This window comes from Monomorium pharaonis, chromosome 4 (assembly GCF_013373865.1).
Source record: "Monomorium pharaonis isolate MP-MQ-018 chromosome 4, ASM1337386v2, whole genome shotgun sequence".
Classification (NCBI taxonomy): Eukaryota; Metazoa; Arthropoda; class Insecta; order Hymenoptera; family Formicidae; genus Monomorium; species Monomorium pharaonis.
Window position 1 is genome coordinate 30,436,758 of NC_050470.1, and position 21,054 is coordinate 30,457,811.

The 21,054-nt window shown below is 40.9% G+C and overlaps 4 protein-coding genes across 5 annotated transcripts; 3 read left to right on the forward strand and 1 right to left on the reverse strand.

The window, feature by feature from the left end:
* Window positions 1-2: 2 nt before the first annotated feature.
* Window positions 3-4,461, forward strand: LOC105836961 (docking protein 3). Its single transcript, XM_012681366.3, has 3 exons — window positions 3-664; window positions 998-1,171; window positions 1,252-4,461. The coding sequence occupies exons 1-3, from the start codon at window positions 593-595 to the stop codon at window positions 2,698-2,700; spliced, it is 1,695 nt and encodes a 564-aa protein (XP_012536820.1). The 5' UTR covers window positions 3-592; the 3' UTR covers window positions 2,701-4,461.
* On the reverse strand, window positions 3,912-5,536 carry LOC105836962 (uncharacterized protein C24H6.02c-like). Its single transcript, XM_012681367.3, has one exon. It carries the CDS (start codon window positions 5,063-5,065, stop codon window positions 4,529-4,531), a length of 537 nt encoding a protein of 178 aa, XP_012536821.1. The 5' UTR covers window positions 5,066-5,536; the 3' UTR covers window positions 3,912-4,528.
* Window positions 5,537-7,543: 2,007 nt separating this feature from the next.
* LOC105832282 lies at window positions 7,544-14,840 on the forward strand. 2 transcript variants are annotated; one of them, XM_036286022.1, is made up of 6 exons: window positions 7,544-8,223; window positions 8,305-10,745; window positions 10,835-10,960; window positions 11,355-12,984; window positions 13,167-13,338; window positions 13,472-14,840. In XM_036286022.1, exons 1-6 carry the CDS (start codon window positions 8,032-8,034, stop codon window positions 13,693-13,695), a joined length of 4,785 nt encoding a protein of 1,594 aa, XP_036141915.1. In that variant the 5' UTR covers window positions 7,544-8,031; the 3' UTR covers window positions 13,696-14,840. The 2 variants fall into 2 exon arrangements, with proteins under 2 accessions (XP_036141915.1, XP_012528541.1); XM_012673087.3 differs by having other exon boundaries at window positions 7,544-10,745.
* Window positions 14,841-14,942: 102 nt separating this feature from the next.
* LOC105832271 (protein Skeletor, isoforms B/C) lies at window positions 14,943-20,091 on the forward strand. The gene is made up of 12 exons (XM_012673072.3): window positions 14,943-15,877; window positions 16,180-16,402; window positions 16,503-16,611; window positions 16,822-17,060; window positions 17,175-17,455; window positions 17,545-17,681; window positions 17,785-17,920; window positions 17,992-18,190; window positions 18,301-18,401; window positions 18,485-18,739; window positions 18,826-18,933; window positions 19,061-20,091. The coding sequence occupies exons 1-12, from the start codon at window positions 15,805-15,807 to the stop codon at window positions 19,261-19,263; spliced, it is 2,064 nt and encodes a 687-aa protein (XP_012528526.1). The 5' UTR covers window positions 14,943-15,804; the 3' UTR covers window positions 19,264-20,091.
* Window positions 20,092-21,054: the final 963 nt, after the last annotated feature.

A 21,054-nucleotide genomic window follows, 5' to 3' on the forward strand; every position in this document is an offset into this window, starting at 1 on the left:
GCGCACGTGCAGTCCGCGCGCGTTGGCGCACGCAGCGTGCGGGACACAGTCGATCGTAAATGTGTTGTGTCGGGTGACTCGGATCGGATGTTCGGCGGCGGACAGTACCGGAATACGCTGTGCGCACGGCGCGGTGCGTAGCGCGTGTGTCGCACTGTGCGTTAACGCGAAAACGTCATATGTATATCGGCGTATACCGATTTGTTCCGTTCGCGCTCGCAAACCGAGTGTTTTATAACATCTCCTCTCCTCCTCTCCCTCTCTCTTTCCTCCGGCCTGGCGTGAAATGTCAAGCGTCCTGCGTTACCATGGGCTGAATCTTGCCATGCCGTAGTGCTGTTGTTAGAAGTGTCAGATTTTCAGCGAGGCAGGAAGAGGCGAGAGAACCCGGGGGAGAGGTATTCGGAGAGCGACAAGCGGCGACGGGGAAAACCCGAGGTGAAAGTGGAAGTGGAGGTCGCACTCGCACGGCACTCTTTTTCCCTCCGTTTCCGCGTAGCATTTCCCCTCCCGCAAGAGCGAACGGGACAAAGGGCTTTCGCCCGCGACCACGAGGAGGCTGCCGTGTGCTGGCCGATGTCCGATCGAAGCGATGGAGCCCGAGGAGCCGCTCATGCAGGGGATGCTGCTGCTGCCGCCACAGGGAATGTTAGGCCAGCTCAAGGTTGGTGTTCTCCGCGGCGGAGATAACTCGTGGTGGGCGACCACGCACCACGTTGACGCGATACGCGATATCGCGATCGACGACCGTCATCCGCGAGCGGCTGTTCCCCTCCCTCACCGCTCTTCCGCTCTTTTTTCTCTCGCGCGCGCGCCTCTTCCGCTCGAAAAAGCAGCAGCAACAGGTGTACATCAGCACACCCTTCCTCCGGTCATTTGAAAGAGCATAATGACAAAACTTGCACTTTATATTCTGGCACAATTTATATTCCCGTATCATCTGTCACTATTTATATAACAAAAAGATTTCAACGAGCGCGCGCTTATTTGTTTCCAGAAAACGTGGCACAAGAGGTTCTGCCAGCTCTTCAGAACGAGCAATTACGGGATCAAACGCATCGAGATCTATGACAGTCAGGAGGAGGCGATACTACAATCTCATTCCCCGCGCATCATCACGCTGGACGCCTGCATCAAAATCGCCCCCAGCAATCAGTCCCATGTCTTCACTGTACATATTTTCTATTCATTTCTATCTCTTCATCTAAACCATGTTTTTTTTTATCTAAACCAAGTCCATGTTTTGCACAGGTGGTGACTAAGTCAGGGATACACTATTTCGGCTGTTACTCGGAGATCGAGATGACGCACTGGATCACGGCGTTCCAGTTGGTCGCGTTCAAGGACAGCGTATCAAATCAAATAGAGGAAAACAACGATCTGTACTGCACCAGTGGGGAGGGCGTGTTTTCCGTGAAAGTCGTGGAAACGGACGCGTCTAAGCGGTGCGGACTGGAGGCGAGGAACTACACCCTCGTGGTCGCCGCTGTGGACATGAAGCTGATGGATGGTGACATAGTTCTATTCACGTGGCCGTACAGGTATATCAGGCGATACGGATACAGAGATGGAAAATTTATCTTTGAAGCCGGAAGGAAATGCGAGTCGGGCGAGGGCTCCTTTCGCCTGGAGCATGGGAGCCAGCAGGAAATCTTCCGATGCATGTACGCCAAGATGAAATCTATGAAGAAGCTATTGGACGAGGAGAATAATCCGAACATAGAGTGCAACGACAACCAATTTCAGGCGGCCTTGTCCATGGAGGCTGGCTCCAGAGCGGCCTTACCTCCCTCCTCGAACAATTCTTCCAGCAATCTGATCGACATAGATTTCTCTACCACGCAAAGCTCTCAAAAAGCCTTGACCTCGTCGACGAGCATGGATTCCGCGATCTCGTCGAGCAGGTCAATGAACAAATCTAAGCCTGCGAAACCGCCACGAAAATACGTCTTTGCCAATCTACTGGAGAAGAAAAATATTGACTCGGAATTCCTAGATTTGCCCACGTGCGGGGAATACAGAGCTATAAGTCAAGGTAACTCGCCGGAACTGTCTCACAAGTCCATCGGTAGTACCGTGCGCGAGAACGAGGAGAAACACTCGTACGATTTGGTAGAAATTAGGAATGACGCCTGGAAGACGCACGGTATCGACAGCGTGCACCACACGGAGAGAATAAACTCCGGTCTACCTGGCGAAAGAGATAAGGAAAGCGACAATGACGATTTACAGTACGAGATCATGATGCCGTTACGGAATCACGATGCATTCCAAAATTCGTGCAAGAGCAAGTGCGGCGTTGCCGACAACGCGATCGTCACTTCGTCATCGTCGGCGATACCGAATGTCGTCAAGACAGATGAATCAGACTACGATAAATTAGAACACTTCGGATCCGCGATGAAACTTAGTCAGATGCCCGTGTACAAATATACGAACTCCTCGCAAAGCATACATTCCAATGTCTCTCACGGGGAAAGCTCTAATCTTATTAATCCAGCGTGGTCCAATTATGACATTGTCGAAGACATGTCCGCCATCAGGCTGGCAGACGACAGTCATCTCGGCTACGGGATTATCCGAAAGAAGCAGCAGGATATCTCCGAGACAGCTTCCACCGGTAATAACGCGGGCGGTCCGCAGCACAAAGTATTCAACAACAGCGAATACGCAATTGTATCAAAGCCAAAAAGGGTGTGAAATACCCGTGTGAATTTGAATATCCTTTCAAAATATCAACAACCATGCCATACAAATTCGCCTTTATAAAATTTTTGTCTTTTCGTAACTATTTGTAAGGATATGAAGAGAATATGCTAGTCTGTACCGCGTGGTTAGAATAAAAGTTTATTTCGTTTGCTTTATAAAATGATTGGCACGCTGCAAAACTATAAAAACGATGTCATTAGTTTCACCCATTGTCACACTTGTTCAATATTTTTATTTGCTTTTTTACGTCATTGTTAGAGACTCTTCGTAATTACTACAGAGATATAGTGTCTTGAAAAATGTATAAACATCCAAAAATTTCTCTGATGCATTTGTGCCTTCTTATGAAAGATATTCTACTATCGATTAGGAGAAAGCTCAAAGTGATTAGTATTTTATCTAATTACAATCGACTGATTTATCAAAATACCTGTGTAGTGTGCCTTATAGAAACAAAAATATTTTAATTGATGCCAAAATGATACTAAATCGTGAACGTGCATGCGCGTTGAAGTGCTCTTGATATTTGAGTATATATTGTATTGGTGTACTTAGAAATTTATTATTACATATATTACAGTCATAATTTTTTATCACAAGTATTCTACTCTTACAATCATTCATTGTTATTGCTCTGTAACTATTGTTATGATATATAGAGATATATAAAATTTACGCGTTTATATGTCTATTAATTATTATATTTTTTAACAATGCACGCGAAAACACGTTCATTCTATGCAGGCATGTTGTAAAGTTTAAACAATGTGGGATTATTGATATAAATATGTACATAATTTGAGACAAATGGTTTCGCAAAAAGATAACAAATAGATCATCACAATTGGATAAAGTTATAGATATTTAACATTATATGCTGCCGCAATTATATATATATGTATGCATAATGAATATTAGTGCTTTCATCAACTATAGAGTCGATCATTTGTTTTAACATAAATATTATAATTAATTTTATAAAAGTTCTATTGGATTTTTGGAAACTTCAGAATATTAAAAGTACAACAAAATTTTTTTATTGCATGAAATTGTATACCTATTTATATTAAATATATATATATATCTGCAATGAAAAAAACAATAGATATTATCTATTCTTATACTAGAAACCACTATTATTCATTATGATCAAATCAATGACTACAAGTCATATGCAATAATAGTACATATAGGAATGATTATCTTTTATATATATTTTTTTATTTACAGAATCTTTACAAAATTGTATAAGTACCATAATAATTTTAAGAATTTATTGAGAAGCCGTTTATAATATGTCCTTTGTGCCAAACAAATGGTCTACCATTGAAATATCAATTAATATATATACATAGAAGATTATTGATAAGAACTGCGCTAATCAATGAATTCTAAAACACATTGAACAGGCCTGTAAGATGAAAACTATTTTCTAGAACAAGTATTGTTAGTTTTAACAGATGTATCATTAGGAATATATTTAAAAAATTATATACACGAGTAAAATTGATTCTTACATATATAATATCTATGTGAATTTGTTTTATCAATGTCGCTAACAAAATTTATATCTGCAGACGAATTTTGTTATGTTTTAAGATAATGTTTCAGCCAACAAGACAATACATTTATCTAAACATAATTTTTTTCAGTGTATTCTTTTGAAACGACTTGCATACATTTTACAGTGACTATATTCATCAATTTTATATATTATAAATACAAATTACGCAATAAAATTGTAACACAACATTTCATACTTGCTTACACTTATTACTATTCTTTTATTTAAGGGATAAGCTAGTTTTCAAAGGGAATTTCAACTCCCCTTTGATTCCACATTTATTTTAATTTTATTCTCGTCCGATTTCATCTCACTAGTGTCCTTGCTTGGCAACTTGAACTCCTCCTTTGAAATTGCCTCATAATAGCCGTCCACATCATTCATTATCTTCCGCACAGTTTCACCCTTCAATTCCATGAGTTTCTCGATATTTATTCTGTTATTTATTTCCGAGAACCAGCCCAGATTATCGGCGATCAGATGATTGTTCTTACAACCGTCGCACCTCACTATCACAACTCCCTTATTGTACGCCAGCTTCGATATCAGCTTACTGGTTCTCGTGCCACATTTCTTGCACGTGAACATCAATCTCATCTTTCCTTCCAACTTGGCCAATTCTCTGCGTTCGCTGCCGTTCTCGTGAGCGAGCCGTACTTGAGCTGTACGAAGTGCTCCAATACCGCTTGGCGATGGCTCGTGCAAGGTCGAAATTTGATAACACGCTACTACTCGTTGATTGCACGCCACACGCGCACTCAGACGCAGTGCTTGCCGAATGGAGAGCATCATCTTCGAGCTCGCGTTCCTGGCGACGTCGCGTTGTTTTCGCGGCGTGAAAAAAAGTGAACTAACACGTCGTAGCTGCGGTAGTCGCAAAAATTTTGTAAACGTACGTTTATAAACTTTTACGCGATCTTACAAAGAATGCCGATCTGGACAGTTTGGGATCAGGTGTATTTCTGATTGCTCTTGCGTCATATGGTCTTCCCAACTTCCAGATATTCTGCCTTTTCGATGGACATGATGAAATCGCCGGTCGAAAAACAAATCACTTTTTAGGCTATATTCTCGCTCTTTTTATCACTAAAATTTTAACCCTTTGTTTCGAAGAGATTAAAAATTAGAATTGCCTATGCGCGTTTGATCAACCGTTAAATATTGGTCGGTTATTTGACGCGAGACTTCTAGAACTTTATAACCTAAACTGAAAGCGGTCATCGCGTCGTTTTTATCCATCAGCGCCTCTATGTGCACAAAATGTGCACATTGAACTATGTAGTCAAATATCTATGAATGCCGTAGGTAATGTGCATGACTTTTTGGATCTTTTCTATGCTATGTCCACGTTTATTTAATTTGGTTCTGTTTCACGCTATACCCGTAAATTTTACAATTATATGCATTCATATTTTAAATCTGTTTTATGCAAATGTGCATAATCATGTTCTATAAAAGTGCAATATCACATATACGATATAAATTCAATTAATTGATTTGATAAACATTCACTCACCGATCGCTGTCGCTGCTCCTGCTGTTGATGCTGCTGCTGCTGCTGCTGCTACTGCTACATTCCTTTTTCAGTTTTGATTCTGAAAATGTGATAAATATTATTCCTAAACTCAAACGCAAAAGCAGGTAGAGAAATGTATCACTTGAAAAAATAGTATATTTAATACCGATCGAGTCGCTCCATGGATGCCGCTTTCTGCTGACATCATCCTGCTATTTCGAATCGAACTGCACATTAATAATGATCGCCCGATACTTTATTCGGCACTCCCGATATTACAGATAATATATCACACATATCAAACACGAGTAAAACGTAAACCGCGTGCGAGAATTTCACTTGGCGCGGCCGTCATATTTAAAAAAATACGTGAATGCGTACCCTTCTCGAGCAAATACGCGCACACGAAAACTTTGCCCAGAACGAAAATCAATTAACATGGCACGAAAGTGGCGTGACATCACGTAACTTCGTGGAAACGCAGGCCGAGGAAAACCGTTTGAATAAAAATTACGCGCCGAGATACAACGAACGCGGAGACAAATTGATCGTTTCGAGAATTTTGTGTGCTCGCACGACGACTAAGTAGCACTTCAATTGGCACTCGCAATACTTTATCGAACGTATCCTCTTCAAACTTTGCTCAAATGCGCACGCGAACACTTCACTCGGAACCCGCAAACGCACGATGCCGCGCTTTACACATGAATACTGTCTCTGTTACGGAAGATCTTACTACGGAAGATGGCTCGCGTATCGTTGGCTAGCGCGACGACTCTCGACACAACACCGTACCTGCGCACAATGAATTCTGAAGAGACACGAACACGCACGGAGTCAACAGAACGTCCGATGCGTCCGACCGGCGCTGGAGCGCGGAGCAACATGGCGGCGGCAGCGGCGTACGTTGACTCGGCGCTACTCGGCGCAGGCGCGGCGAGTCAACAAGTCGGTCGCCTAGCAACGCCGAGTGGCGCCGACTAGCGCCGAGTACCGCCGAGTCTGCCTGCCAGCAGTCACGTACGCCACTCCAGCGCCGGTCGGACGTTCTGTCGACTCCGTGCGTGTTTCGCGTGTTCAGAATTGAATTGTACGGTGTTGTGCAGGTACGGTGTTGTGTTACGATACGCGAGCCATGTGTAAAGCGCGGCATCGTGCGTTTGCTTTCGGTTTCGAGTGAAGTGTTCGCGTACGCATTCGTGAAAAAGTGTTTGCTCGAAAGGAATACGTTCGGTGGAATATCGCGAGTGCCAATTAAGTGAAGTGCTACTATAGTCGTCGTGCGAGCACAAAATTCTCGAAACGAATTTGTCTCCGTTTGTTGTATCTCGGCGCGTAATTTTTATTCAAACGGTTTTTGCTTGGCCTGCGTTTCCACGAAGTTACGTGACGTCACGCCACTTTCGTGCCATGTTAATTTTCGTTCCGAACAAAGTTTACGTGTGCACGTATTCGCTCGAGGAGGGTACGCAATCCGTTCGGTAGAATGTCGATCGTGCCAATAATGAAACTTGACTAGAAAAACGAATCAGGGCAGCGATCATGTAACTTTTTCCTTAGGGCGGAAACGTGAAAAGTTTCATGTAACTATCTTTTTCTATTGTGGTGAAAAGAGACAGTAACTTAAAACTTTTCACTTTTCACGTTTCTGCCCTAGGACAAAAATTACATGATCGATATCCTGAGCGAATTTTGCGTTCGCAAAGCCATCTCCCGCTGTCTGTGAATCGAGCGGGAATTCCAGAGCGCGTTCCGAAACGCAGCCGATCCGCGACAATGGATGTAAACAAGAATTCGATTTGAACGGTGTCGTAACGTAAATAATTACAACTGTCATCGTTTGTGGGTCACGCGGAGTGCAGCGAAGCGGACGTGCCGGCCGCACATCAAGTTGTGAAAGAACGCGTGAGATGTAAATCACCTTTCTGGACCGCTGTTTTAACGTGAACGCTCCGCACGAGAAGTGACGCGCATATTTGCGCGTTCTAACCTGCAAACTCCTCCGTTGTCGACGACAGACGCTAAAGCGATGAGTATCGTGGTGGGACAGGTATGTCCAGTTTCTGCTTGACTGTCGCTCACCACGTACACGCCGACCAGCGAGGAGCATCCGTGGCACGACGACGAGCGGCGGCGGACGCGCGGGCAGACGAAACTCGGGTATGAGAGGCGCCAAAGGGTACGAGAGAATGTATCGTAGGTCGCCGTTAGTAGCAATAGTAATAGTAGTAGTAGTAGTAGTATGGAATACGACTCAGAATCTAGTTGCGAGGGCAGACGTTGTCTAAAAGACAACCTCGAGAAGACTTCAGTGACGCGCGAAGGATGCGACCGACGCGACGACGACGCCCCGTCGCCGTCGGCGTTGCCAATCGAGTTGCCGCTCAGGTTCAGGTCGCGTCACCTCGGCGCCAAGAAGAGCCTCTCCGCGCAGGTGATGGAATATTATCGCAAATATGCCCGGGACACCACTCTAGATCAATACTTCTCGCTACCAGTGTCAACTATTCCACAGGAAGCCGTTAAGTACTATTACAGCGTGTACGAGCTGAGCGCCCAAGTGGGCAACGGCTCGTTCAACAACAGGCAGGACTGCGTCGGCGAGGAGTACGATCTCAAGTCCTGCGCGGCGCCGAAGGAGAGGCGCAGGTGGGTAAGGCCCCCGTTGATCGGACAGTCCTCCTCCAGCGCGGATGCCTCGTCCAGGTTCAATGTTCAACCGTTGACTGATCTCCAGACGCCGCCGTCGCCTCCTGATCTCAAGCGCGCCACACCGGAGACGATACACGAGGAGAGGAGCGAGACAAGTCAGGACAAGTCGTTTCTGAACGACGCAAGCGATCGAAAGTTGACTTCCTCGCCAACCTCTAGCGTGGCGTCGTACAAGCCACTGGAGTGGGACAGCGGTGCGGACGTCGGCTACTTCAACTCGATTGCTCACAGCAAGCAAGACGACAAGAGCAGATTGAGCACGATAGAACGCATGGCCCTGGCGCGAGGATGCTCCGCCGCTTTACGGTTAGACCCGGAGGGCACCACCGAGTCCGGTATGCAATCCGGTAAGAATGCTGCGACGGCGCAGAGCGGCGGCTCGAAATCGTCGACCGTGCCCGACGCAAACTCCACGCCGTTGATCGGAAATATCTCTCCGGGATCGGAAAGCGAAATAGAGATAACGCCTATCGTCAAGAATCATCTGCCGGGCATCATAACGGGGGATGACATAAAGTCACAGGAGAGATGCGCAACCTCGAACGAGCCCGTGAAAGCCGTGGTGAGGCCCACCAGACTCGAGATACATGACATTACCCCCACGTCGTCGTCCGCGTTCAAGGTACCACCACCCAAATATTCGACGGAGGGGAGAAGGAGCGCGAGTAAACGCGCAAAGGAGATAGCACGTCCGTCGAGTTCGCCGCTGCAGAAGAGCACCTCGATGAACATGATACCACTATCAGCGCAGTCCTCGAAATCCACGTCGTTGAAGAGGAGTCAGAGCGAGGTGAATCTGCACGTTAAGGAGAGAAAGCCTATATTCCCGCTCATCTTCAACTCCTCATCCTCGATCGCCACGGTGGTGAACAAACCCGCCACCTGCGACAAGGTGATACAAACGAGTCCCGATGTGTGCACTCAGGAATCCGTCGGCGTGCAGGTCTCCGATCTCGAGGAGTACAAACCGCCTCCGTCAGTGGAAAAGGAAGATCTCAATTTGCAAACGGCGATACATTCAATTTTGAAGAGGTCTAAGGATACATACAAGGTTAAAAATCCAAGAAGATGCGGCGACGCCTCGTGCTCGATGGACGATGCCGAGGTCGTCGTCGGCGTCGCGGACGCCGACGCGAAGGAGAGCCAAGAACAGCGTCAAAACAGCTCGGACGTCTCGCGAAATGCGTCGACCTCGGCGACGCCGCAGCCTGACGAGACGGAGAACGTGTCCGGGCGAGCCAACAGTTTTGAATACTTCCCGGGACACGCCTACGCGCCAAACTTGCCAAACGAGAGGGACAGCCACGGAGCTTCCTCTGACACCGCTAGTAGATCGAACTCCACCCTACCGAACAGCAGTTCCAGCGTAAATGACAAGCTCTGGGGAGACTCGGACAGCCTGGTCCGGGATCTGGAGAGGAGCGTTAATATCCTGAAGAGTCTCGTCGATGCGAACAAATGCGACAAGCAAGTCAAGAAGAGACTGATACAGCACGTGATCAAGCGGCTCGTGACTGCCAAGTACACGGACGACAAGATTGAGCACAACTTGGAGGACAACGTTCCTTGGAATCCGGACGACGCTAGGAACAAGGTTTATCGGGCCGAGCTGCTTCAGGCATTGGCGAACAAGCACAGCACTACTGAGTCCTCGGACGAGTGGAACCTGCGAAAGAAGGATGCGTCCGTGGGACAGAAGTCCATGGGTGAAACCGCCAGCGATGTCATAAAGGAGGTCGCTTTAGGGAGCAGTAACAGCGAAAAATTCGACCGACATACGGACAGAACCGAGATGGACGGCAGAAAGGCGCGGCTGGGATTAAGAACTGACGATTGTCGACAGACCAGCAATACGCTGACGGATCCCGACAAAAGCGAAAGCTCGGAATGCTTCGTGCCACAGCGCAATCACAAGAGCGCTAAGGTAAACGACATATTTTGCTTCAAGGAAAACTGTAAGCACAGGGAATCGACGACGACGAACAGTATACCACCAGATCACAACAGGATCTTACTAGATGCCGTCGTGAACAACCGAAGAACGCCAGTCGAGTCCAACAACAACACGGACAATAACACCGACTGGCGATTACCGACAACGTCGTCCGAGAGGCGGTTCGAGTTGAAGAAGTGTAGCATGTCTGAATCCGGTGACTCCAAACTGGTTAATTACGCCGAGATGGAAAAGAGAAATCAACTGATTTGGATTACAAACGAGATTAGTCATCTTTGTAATTTGAAAAAGTATGTTTTAATATTATTTTCTAACTTTTTTTTTAGCAAGCTTCCTTTTTTTAATAATTTTCAATTTGGATTTCATATTGTGTTTTCAGATTACTGGAACAGCCCAGGCGATTAGAAAGACCGAAATCCTCGCCAAGAAAATCTAAATCAGCGAATCTCAAATCGAAGCAAGCAGCGATACTTAGGCGGGACCAACACACGGATGCCTTGCACGGGTAATTTTTATTTGTTTATATTGTAATCAAGATTAGATAATTTAATATTTTTTAAACTGAATTAACTGAAAAACTTATAGAATTAAGTTACATTATATGAAGTTGTATAAAGAAAAAACTAATTAAAAGTTGCATTAAGATTAAGTTAAATTACAAAAGCTAATTTTGAAAAATGTTATTTATATAGAATTAGAATGTTATAATTTTTAATTTAAAAAAGTTAAATTAAGACTAATAAAATCAATAATTACTTTATTTTAAATTAATTTAAATTAGAAACTACTTATTAACTTTTAAACTTTATTATTTAATTACTACTCAATCATTATAATTACACAATCTAGTAATGTGAATGTAATTGATACAACCTAACGCTGTTTATTTAATTTCATAGCAGTGTATCCGACTTGCAAGAGGATTCCGTTAATGAGCCATGGTCATCTCACTGCAACTTGGCGGTATGCGAAGCTGCTGGTGACACTGTAATTCAGAGGATCATGAAACGTAACAGTTGCACGCAAACGGCCACAGGCGTATGTAGCGCTTACTCGAAAACCGGCGGGGAGATCGTGTCTGCCACGAGAACGCGAAGGACCGCTACGAAGAACGTTACTGTCGGTGTGCAGACGCTACTCTCTCTAAGAAGAAAAGCGTCATCTTCGACACCGGTGACGGCGGAATCAGACGTGTACGACAACACGACGAAATATGCGAATCCCCAAAAGTCGTGCACGCATTACCAAAACAGCACCAGGTGCAGAGATCAATCGTGCCAGACGCACACCGATTCGATCGTGCAACGTACGTCGTGTACACGTTGTAAACAGAGTCCGTCATCCGAGAAGGCTTTGATAAGATCGCGAAAGGGTCATCAAGGGACGGACGCATCGGCCATCTCGCAGCAGACGCAGACAAACTATGCGAGCGACAACAGCACGGCAATAGATCCTGTTCGTCGCCGTATGTCGCAAAACGACGCCATCCAGCCGAAACCGAAGGAAGCTAAGAATCAAATCAACGCGTCAAAATCAAAATGCAATTGCACATGTGGCGTTTATTTGTCGTCTGTCGCCGATAACAAGGACGATTCGAGCGCCGCCGTTAAAACCAACAAACGGACCGAATGTTACAAACGGCCGTTTACGACATGTTCATTGTGTTTTAAACAGAAGCTTGCTGAGGACGTTGATGATGCTATCTGCGGCGTGTGTCAGAAGAATAATTCTTGCACGCATAATAATCACATCTCGGAGGTTGAACAGAACTGCGAGAATGCGTGCGAATGTGACAATGTCTCTGTTAACGACGCGGATAGAAGGATCGTCATTGGCAAGTCCCGACAGAACTACAACGCGGCGGAAAGCCAGGGCAGAATGCGCGCGTTAAACTGCAGCGAGCAGAATGACACGGCGAAGATCATTTGTAATTGCGCGAACGATTGTGCTACGTGCCATAATTCGGGAACACAGTTGTGCGAATGCTGTTCGAGCGGTAAAATTGACACTAACGATTCGTCCTGCCGTTTTGAGTGTCGTCTAAAGACAGTGGAGCGCCAACCGCAAATCTACTCCAATAGTTCGCAGAATAGCAACAATATCAACAATCGACAACGAAAAGTACAAAGTAATAGCTTAAAATGCAATTGTGATGAGGCTTGCTCTTGTAATAATAGTCAAGCAAAGGACACTGTCAAAGGGAAAACGTGCAAGAGTTACACGTCAAAACCAAATTACGTAGACAATACCAGTATTAATAGGACTGAGAGAAATTACAAACATTGTCGCGCGTGTGGTGCCATGTATCAAAATACCAGGAAATGTGGCTGTCGTCAAACGTACCCCAAAGCTATCGCGTACGAATTATCGTTTACGAAGGAAAACATCTCAAAGAATGAAATCTCCGATACTGCGACGCCGAAAGTCTCCAAGCAATCATTGAACGCGGCAAAATCGGATGCCTGTCCTTGCGACATTATAAAACGAAATAATTCCAACAAAAATCTTCATCAAACGAGTACACTGCAGGTAAAAATTTGTTCCAGTTTAATAAATCAGATATTCAATTTAAATCTGATCGCTTGAAATCGCTTAATTTTATTTGCAACGAAAAAACTTTGAGTAAACTTTGTTCAATTTCAAAAAGGAGATATTTAATACTCTCTAACAGTTGTTTCGAATTACTGATTATTTAATTAAACCGATTTTAGGATTATTTATCTAGAAATAATCCCGAGTTTGTGGGTAATGCAGAAACACGTCGGCAGTATTTGTCAGAAATATGCCAGTTACGAGAATGGAGGAAAGAGAAACGAATACAATTATTGGCGATGGCTAGTATGTCCAACGTTATTAAATCTGCACCAATACGAAAGCCAACAGGTGATTACTTATAAATCTGTCTTAAATTAATGTATATTTTATTTACACTTTGAAGAAAATTGACAAAGAAAAGAAAGAAAATGCTTTATAGCGTTACAGCAATACTCAATTATTCTTTAATGTTTTGTTACAGTTTACATGCAACGAAAAATTACTGATGAAGAGATGAAGGAAAGATCACGTAAACGGTATCTCCGATTAAATGAAGTGCGATTCAAACGGCGACAACAAGAACGGCAAGAGGAAGCACGTCGAAATAAACTCATGGCGAAGATCTTTTGCAAGAGATTGCAGCAAAAAGTATTAAGGGGCCAAGTAGATTTATCTCAAAGCGTTAGCGTTATATCTAATTTGTAGAATTATTAACGCCTACTTGTGTATGCCGTTCCATTTTTGCAAATACCCATGATAGGAGCTATCTCACGGATTTTATGGAAATTTTCTTATTACTTCTTACAGCAGAATTAAAATTTTTTTAAAAATACATAAGATATAATAATTTTATAATTCTTATAAAAGAATATTGTCAAAATTTATTTCGAGAAACGTAATGATGAAAAACTAATATTATTTGTTTCAGAAATATTTAATAAAATTATTTTTTATAACAAATTAGAGCAAACGACAAAATTAAACAAATATCAACAAAGTCTATGAGATAGTTCTTAATGTCATACACACTTACCTTTTTACAAACGCGTATCTTTAAGTGAAAAAGTTCTAAAGTATTCTATTTCTTGAAAAGAGAGATATACACGTTTTACACTTAGAAGTATTATCTCAGGTAGTTGCATTAAAATTTGTATTACGATGTTTTTTTTTTTTATAGTAAAATTGCATAATAGAATTTGAATTTATGATCTATTTATGACGATCAAATATGTATTACAAATAATGAAGGATTTGATCTGTTCTACTTAATTTGCAAAAGTTACTCGTGTACTTTAAGTTTATTTTTACGAGTGCAGAGATGACATGACTAAATAGTACAAAAGGATATTGAATCTTTTTTATATACGTTTTATCTACTTTACATACATTATAGTTACAAGAACACATTCTTTAGGTCTTTTAGGACAATGATCTGTATGTTTCAGCTTCCGTTTCTTATCAGATTAATATCGGTATAATTTCGCTGACTTCATATTTAAGTATGAAATACATTTCTTATCTGTAATCAATAAATGAAACATGCTAAAATAGTTCTTCGCATGCGGATGAAGTCAAAAATTGAATTTAGCAAAAACATACCGGTATTAATTGTTGATAAAAATATAACAGTAATTTACGTTTGTACACATACAGTATAACAAAATTATTTTCACGTAGTGAAACATATCGTTGAAACATACCATTGATCATAAAAACTGAATGCTTTAAAATAAGAAATATAATTAAATATCTATATACGTAGTACCTGAATCTTGTAGTATAGCATTTTTTTATTACATATGAAACGTGCTAATAAATTCTTAAATATATATATATATACTTTAAAAAAAGAAGAGCAATTGTTTTATTTGATTAGAACTTTGCACCCGAGAAATATTTCTATTAGATTATTTTTAAATTGCTGCTAATCGTTTACTAATTATCTTTTGAATTTTTTAATTTTTTTTTTCATTTTCTATTATAGTTACATTTCTTTCAAATGTTTAAATCTTTTAAATTTAATTTTTTACATTTTTTATATTTTCTTCCATACTTTTTTTATGTTCCATTCTCTTTTGCTCCAAGAAGACACTTATTTCATTCCAACAATTAATACGGAAGGCACAACGCCACGCAGCTAAGAGAAACTTTCTGCTTTCTTGACTGCTTTAATGTTTTCAAATATTTTTCATTTTAGGAAAAATTGTGGAAACATTTCAAATATCGTCGAGGATCTCTTGGGAAGATGATAACATTTTGTTGCTCGAGAAAAATCCGAGGCTTGACTAAACGGTATTTTGTCGAGGAATCCCTCTGATTCATCCTCGCGAACTGGATTCCGACGAATAACGCGACAATGACCGCGACCGGTTGCAGAACGACTCCGTTCTTCCATCGTCGATTGGTTCCCCGCGCACGGGCGAGCGAGCACGTACTTTCTCCCAGGGAATGCGCGGCTGTAGCGGTTGTGCGTGGAACCGCGTCCCACGAAGGCCAACTCGGCTTTCTAATCGCGTTTCCGCTCGTTTCCGCCGTGAGAGACGTCAGCGTGGCGTCCAGCGAGCTCACCGCGTTATACCTTCCAAATAATCCGTCAATCATCTGATTATTCATTTTCGTACTTGCGTGACATTACATCGGATCAATTCACCCGCGGATTAATTTTGACTCGCTTGATTATGAGCGATGGATCGTCGCGATTTTACGTAGTTTCCCGATTAACTGTCCGTTTCGCCAGTTTCTCGCTGTTGGCGTGGGTAAAACTCGATAAAAGTCAGCGACACGCTTTGGAGCACTCGGGAGGAAGATGAAGCGATGGCAGGTGTCGTGAGAAGGAAGGGAACGAGTGCTCTCGTGACGCTTCTAGGATGCTTACTATTTTCCTGTGGTAATTATTAGCCAGAAACAGTGTGTGGGAAAATATTTGTATTTGTAAAAAAGGAAAGAAGATCGATGGAGATCTATAGAAAAAAGCCGAAATCGGACCGGACATCGCTTCATCCGGCGTCGATGTCTCCGATGAGTCCGAATCTCCACGCGACAGGAAATCTGAATTACTTGAAGCGAATTTATTTAAAAATACTTTTTAAAGAAAAAATTACAAAATTAAACTATTACCATCATATTTTATCTTCTCATCTAAAAGGTTCCTTAATTAGATCATGTAAATATTTCAAATAATGTCGGCAGCTTACGCGCAAGAAGATAATGGCGAAAAATATAAGGGAAAATATCTGGGAAAATTAAATCCATATCATCATCAAGTTTCGGGAGATGTCTGGGCTGTGGACCAGTACACCTTGCTGCTGACGTCCTTTAATTATGATGGTAATGGGGCCGACACGTTCTTCTGGGCAGGCGCATCGAACAGGCCAGGTCCGCAAGGATTTATCGTTCCCGACGAGTGGGGCAAGTAAGCTACATCCGTTTCCTACTTATTTTAAAAAGAAAATTTTAAATATTTGGATAGAAAGATAAATTAGAAAATCACATCTCACTGCGCGTTCTTTCAGAACAAACGTATTGGATCGATACTTCAACAAGGACTTTACATTGACCCTGCCAGATAACAAGAAAATTACAGATATCAAATGGTTTGCAGTGTACGATTTAGCAAGTCAGGTATTACGAATTTTATGATTGCTGTATTAATTAAGATTTCGTAATTTCGGTATTGCTGTTTTATTAATTGTCTAACAAGTAAAATTTTTTTAATTATTTCATAAAGTTCGTATTTCGTGCGTACAAGAAAAAATATGCAAGACGTTTTATGAAAATTCTATACTAGTTTTAATCATATTTGGTGTACTCTACAAATGATTTTAATCATAGAACACCTTCGGCGATGTCTACATTCCGGAGGAGTTTGATCCGCCCACGCCTCAGAAAATATCACAGCTATCGAAAAGATCTCACAATGTTTCGTCGGAATCCATCGTGATTCTGGACTCGAAAACTATCAGCATCCCGCAATTCATCTATGACGGACAAGGTGCGGACACGTACTTTTGGGTCGGTCTTGGTCCGCAACCATCCAGCAAGGGTCAAAAAGTACCCGATGAATACGGATAGTAAGAAGAATGACATAAGTTCAAAAAATCGTTATATTCACACGAATAAATCAATTCGTTTATAAGTAAATGATAAAAGTCTCAATATGTAAAAGAGTATATTTCTATTTCTAGCATGGATTCTCTTAGGTCATATAATAATGAGGACATCATACTGGAGCTGCCAGGTGATAAGACCATCTTCAACATAGACTGGCTGAGTGTTTTCGATATAAAGACTAAATCCAATTACGGTTCTGTCATTATACCCGACGGACTCAACGTACCGCCGTCGTTGATAAAAGTTCTTAAGCAAACCCAGCCCCTTCCGAATTGCGTCCAGTTACACAAACGATACCAGGTCGCCTGGGAGATCTTCGGTCCGCAGATCACTATTCAGTTAGCAGGTCAAGTCGGTACGCGTGAACAAGCTCATAAATTCTCAATTATTATCTTTTAAAAGTCTTGAGGCTTGAAAGAAACTGCTCGTTTCCGATTCTTCCAGCCGAAGACGAGTATATGGCGTTTGGTTTGTCCGGTTCCGAGAACTCCAGCCGAATGGAAGGTGCAGACGTGGCCATCGCGTATATGGACGACACGCGAGGATACGCTACGGACTATAACATTACGGCAAAGGCGCCAGTATGTAAAGTTATTTAAGTAATTTCATGAATAGAAGAAAAGGAGAGAGAGAAAGAAATAAAGAGCAACGCGTTAATGAGTGTTTTAACGATTGTAATGACAGTGTGGGAAAGTTCTCGGTCAGTACAAAGGAGTATGCAAAGACGAGTTACTCGGTGGTTTAGATAGTAACCAGCTCTATACCACGGTGAGAGAGGACGGCATCAATACCATCACGTACCGACGTACACTTGTTTCATGTGAGTCGAGCACTTTTTTTCTTTATAAATGCGCATTGTACGTGGGCCGTAAAAATTGTACTTTCGCACAGCCGATGTTGGAGACAAAGATTTTCCCACGGATAAACCAGTGTATGTGGTCTGGGCCTTGGGCAGGCTCGACAAAACTAATAACGAACCGAGTTTCCATGATGTGTATCCAAGGAACGACGTGGTGCTCGAGTTGAGTCGCAAGGAGCCAGAGAACACTTGCGTCGATTTCACCGAGCACAACAATAAAATCTCTCCAAGGTGTGAAGAATGTATTTCGATTATACATACATCACATTTTTTAACATTGCATCAAATTACATATATTAATGGGAGGATTTTTTATGTAACTGCTAATCCTCTCCTTGCAGTGAACCTTGGCAGAAAACAGAAATATTTGACAGAAGCGTTCGAACTTTCAAAGCAACCATCGGACCCTCCGGAGGGAAACGAGGGTATCAAGGAATCACAGGTATAAACTTTACTTAATTTCGATTGTCATTTATTACTTTTATCGTTAAGTAGAAGAAACGCCATAAGACACAATGTTTACAGGTGAACCGTCGGTGGGTCTTGCTTGGTACATCGAAGGCGCGTTAATACCTGAGTTATATCTACGTCGCGGCTTGACATACAGTTTTCGCGTTCATGGAGGAAATAATCCGCACAGCGCAGATCTCTATCATCCTTTAATAATAACCGATGAGCCCCATGGGGGATACGACACGCTCAGCGATCTTGCGCAAAGTAAAATCAGAGTATTGGCTGGTGTTGAACTGACCAGAAGAGGTCGACCGCGACCAACGGCGGGTTTGTAGAGATTCTCCTCGAATCATTTATATATATTCAAATTCAGATATTTGCGGAGTTTTTTTACTCGATTTGTTATCTTCCAGTTGGGCCGCTTTGCTTAAGTAAACACAATGGTCGAGACAGAAGATTGGACGACAGTTTTCCATCGTTTAAGAAATTCAACAGAACCCTCTTGCAAATTTGCGAGCCAGGTAAAACTTCTTTTAATTTTTTAAATTCTTAAATTTCTCAAATAGATGTTCGAAAACGCTCACGTTTTCGAAGACGCGCAAAGACAAACGATAATTTTAAAGACGATTTTTCATCTCTCATGTGCAGGAGAAGGCGGTACGCTGGTGATAAAGCCAAATGAATCATGGCCCGACCTCGTTTATTATCACTCATTCACGCACCCGAACATGGGGTGGAAAATTCACGTGGTCGATTCTTACACGAAGAACAACAGTGTAATCACACATAAATTATCGTTACTCATTGCAATCGCGACCCTATTTCTCAGCTTATTATATAGCCGAGTATAAATTGCAGAAAAATATTTTCGAAATATTATCAAATATTTGTCTGCAATTTATTTAAATAGTTTACATAAGGATGTGCTAAATTATTTTGCAATACAACATGCGTAATATCAATGAAAGACACTAAATCATACTGTTGCGTTGGTTTTATTGGAGAATTAAGAAACTAATACAATAGTTCCTAGCTCTGCATTCCCTACAGATTTGTAAGATTTAATAACAGAAAAGATCAATTTTATATACGCTCTTTCCGTCTCTATGAAAGAAATATTAATTTATATTCTATTTAAAGAAACATTAATTTATATTATAAAAACAAAGGCAACCGGATAAAATAAAAGGATGTTAAACGCCTTCAAGTTGTTGCAATAACTTTTTATTTCGTATATCGTTAATTCTAAGTCTAATAGGATATCGTGAGCATATAAAAGACAACATACATTACGCAATGCGTCACGTTCGTGAAGTATCGAACAGTGAGATGAGTGAGAAAATCGATGTGAATATATTTCTAATATTTACGTGCTTAAATAAAGTGCCAATTGTAATGATTCAAATATTTTTTTGACTGCTTTGCAAAAGTTTTACAGATAGAGATCGTATTGAGATATACACATCATTTACTTTAATCGTTTATTTATATAACGCAGTATGTTCTTAATTTTACATTAATTAGTATTCTCGCACATATTGCATAATTATATACTGTAATATCTTATTTTTTAAATCAAATATTTGAGTTTCACATGTGAAATGTGTGTTTCATAGTATGGCTAAAACACGTTCTTGTGCAAAAAAATATCAATAAAGATCGTTGTTATTTTTATCTCACATAATATCGCATATAGTATGTTTTTCACATTCTTACATTCTTAAATAAAGCGCTAAAATACACGAAAAACAAATCCAATTTTGTTACAATCTATATTGAGTCTTTAAAACTCAGTCCAAATATCATTACATTGTTTCTGTGTTATGATATCTCTATCAATACTCAGTTTTTATAATTGTATTAATTTCAATTTTTAATTGCATATCTTAAATCAAAATTGTGTAATGGTTAGTTTTTTAGCGCTTTAAATATATATTACATTTTACAATTTTCACGTTATTACAAGTACTAACAAACAAATTTAAATTACAAACAGTGCTTAAAGAGATAAATTAGGTATATACACAAAAAGAATAATAAATTAATAAGCAAAGGTAAAAAGACTTAATAATTATGACTCGGATGTTGATGATGACATAAAATTATAAATTTAATTTAAAAAATGCATTGAAGAACCTTTTTTTTAATATAAAGACTTAATTTGTGTCATCACACTAATCATTTGTGTCAGTGCCACAATATCACACAAGATTTAAGGGTACATAATTTTAATGTAACAAAATTAATTTTAAAAATAATTTATAAATAATCAATTGCCTTACAATCAACTTTAACAAAAAATATAAACAAATTAATCACAGACAAAATTAATTTTAAAAATATAATTTAAACATAACAATAGCAAAAAAATAAAAATTTCAATTTACAAAAAGATAAAGAAAACACTTTTTATTCTTACCTCATTAAATATTGAAATGTATACTTATAGTACTAAATTTTTTAAAGTTTAATTCTGAATTAGAATAAAAGCTTGTTTCACATTGCCTTACAATCAACTTTAAACTTAAAAAATAAAAACAAAAATTAATCACAAAAAAATCAATACTCATAATACGTACAAATTTTTAACAAATTCTTAATGAGATACAATTGAATTTCTTAAGCACAAAATCTAATTTATA

Excerpts from the sequence above, each read along its gene's own strand:
- LOC105832282 (XM_012673087.3), top strand. The coding sequence starts at position 8,032 with ATGGAATACGACTCAGAATCTAGTTGCGAGGGCAGACGTTGTCTAAAA. Across the intron at positions 12,985-13,166 it reads ATCAAACGAGTACACTGCAG|GATTATTTATCTAGAAATAA; the intron begins GTAAAAATTTGT and ends AACCGATTTTAG. Across the intron at positions 13,339-13,471 it reads ACCAATACGAAAGCCAACAG|TTTACATGCAACGAAAAATT; the intron begins GTGATTACTTAT and ends GTTTTGTTACAG.
- LOC105832271 (XM_012673072.3), top strand. The coding sequence starts at position 15,805 with ATGGCAGGTGTCGTGAGAAGGAAGGGAACGAGTGCTCTCGTGACGCTT. Across the intron at positions 16,612-16,821 it reads TGTACGATTTAGCAAGTCAG|AACACCTTCGGCGATGTCTA; the intron begins GTATTACGAATT and ends TTTTAATCATAG. Across the intron at positions 17,682-17,784 it reads ACATTACGGCAAAGGCGCCA|TGTGGGAAAGTTCTCGGTCA; the intron begins GTATGTAAAGTT and ends TTGTAATGACAG.
- LOC105836961 (XM_012681366.3), top strand. The coding sequence starts at position 593 with ATGGAGCCCGAGGAGCCGCTCATGCAGGGGATGCTGCTGCTGCCGCCA. Across the intron at positions 665-997 it reads GAATGTTAGGCCAGCTCAAG|AAAACGTGGCACAAGAGGTT; the intron begins GTTGGTGTTCTC and ends ATTTGTTTCCAG. Across the intron at positions 1,172-1,251 it reads ATCAGTCCCATGTCTTCACT|GTGGTGACTAAGTCAGGGAT; the intron begins GTACATATTTTC and ends TGTTTTGCACAG.
- LOC105836962 (XM_012681367.3), bottom strand. The coding sequence starts at position 5,065 with ATGATGCTCTCCATTCGGCAAGCACTGCGTCTGAGTGCGCGTGTGGCG.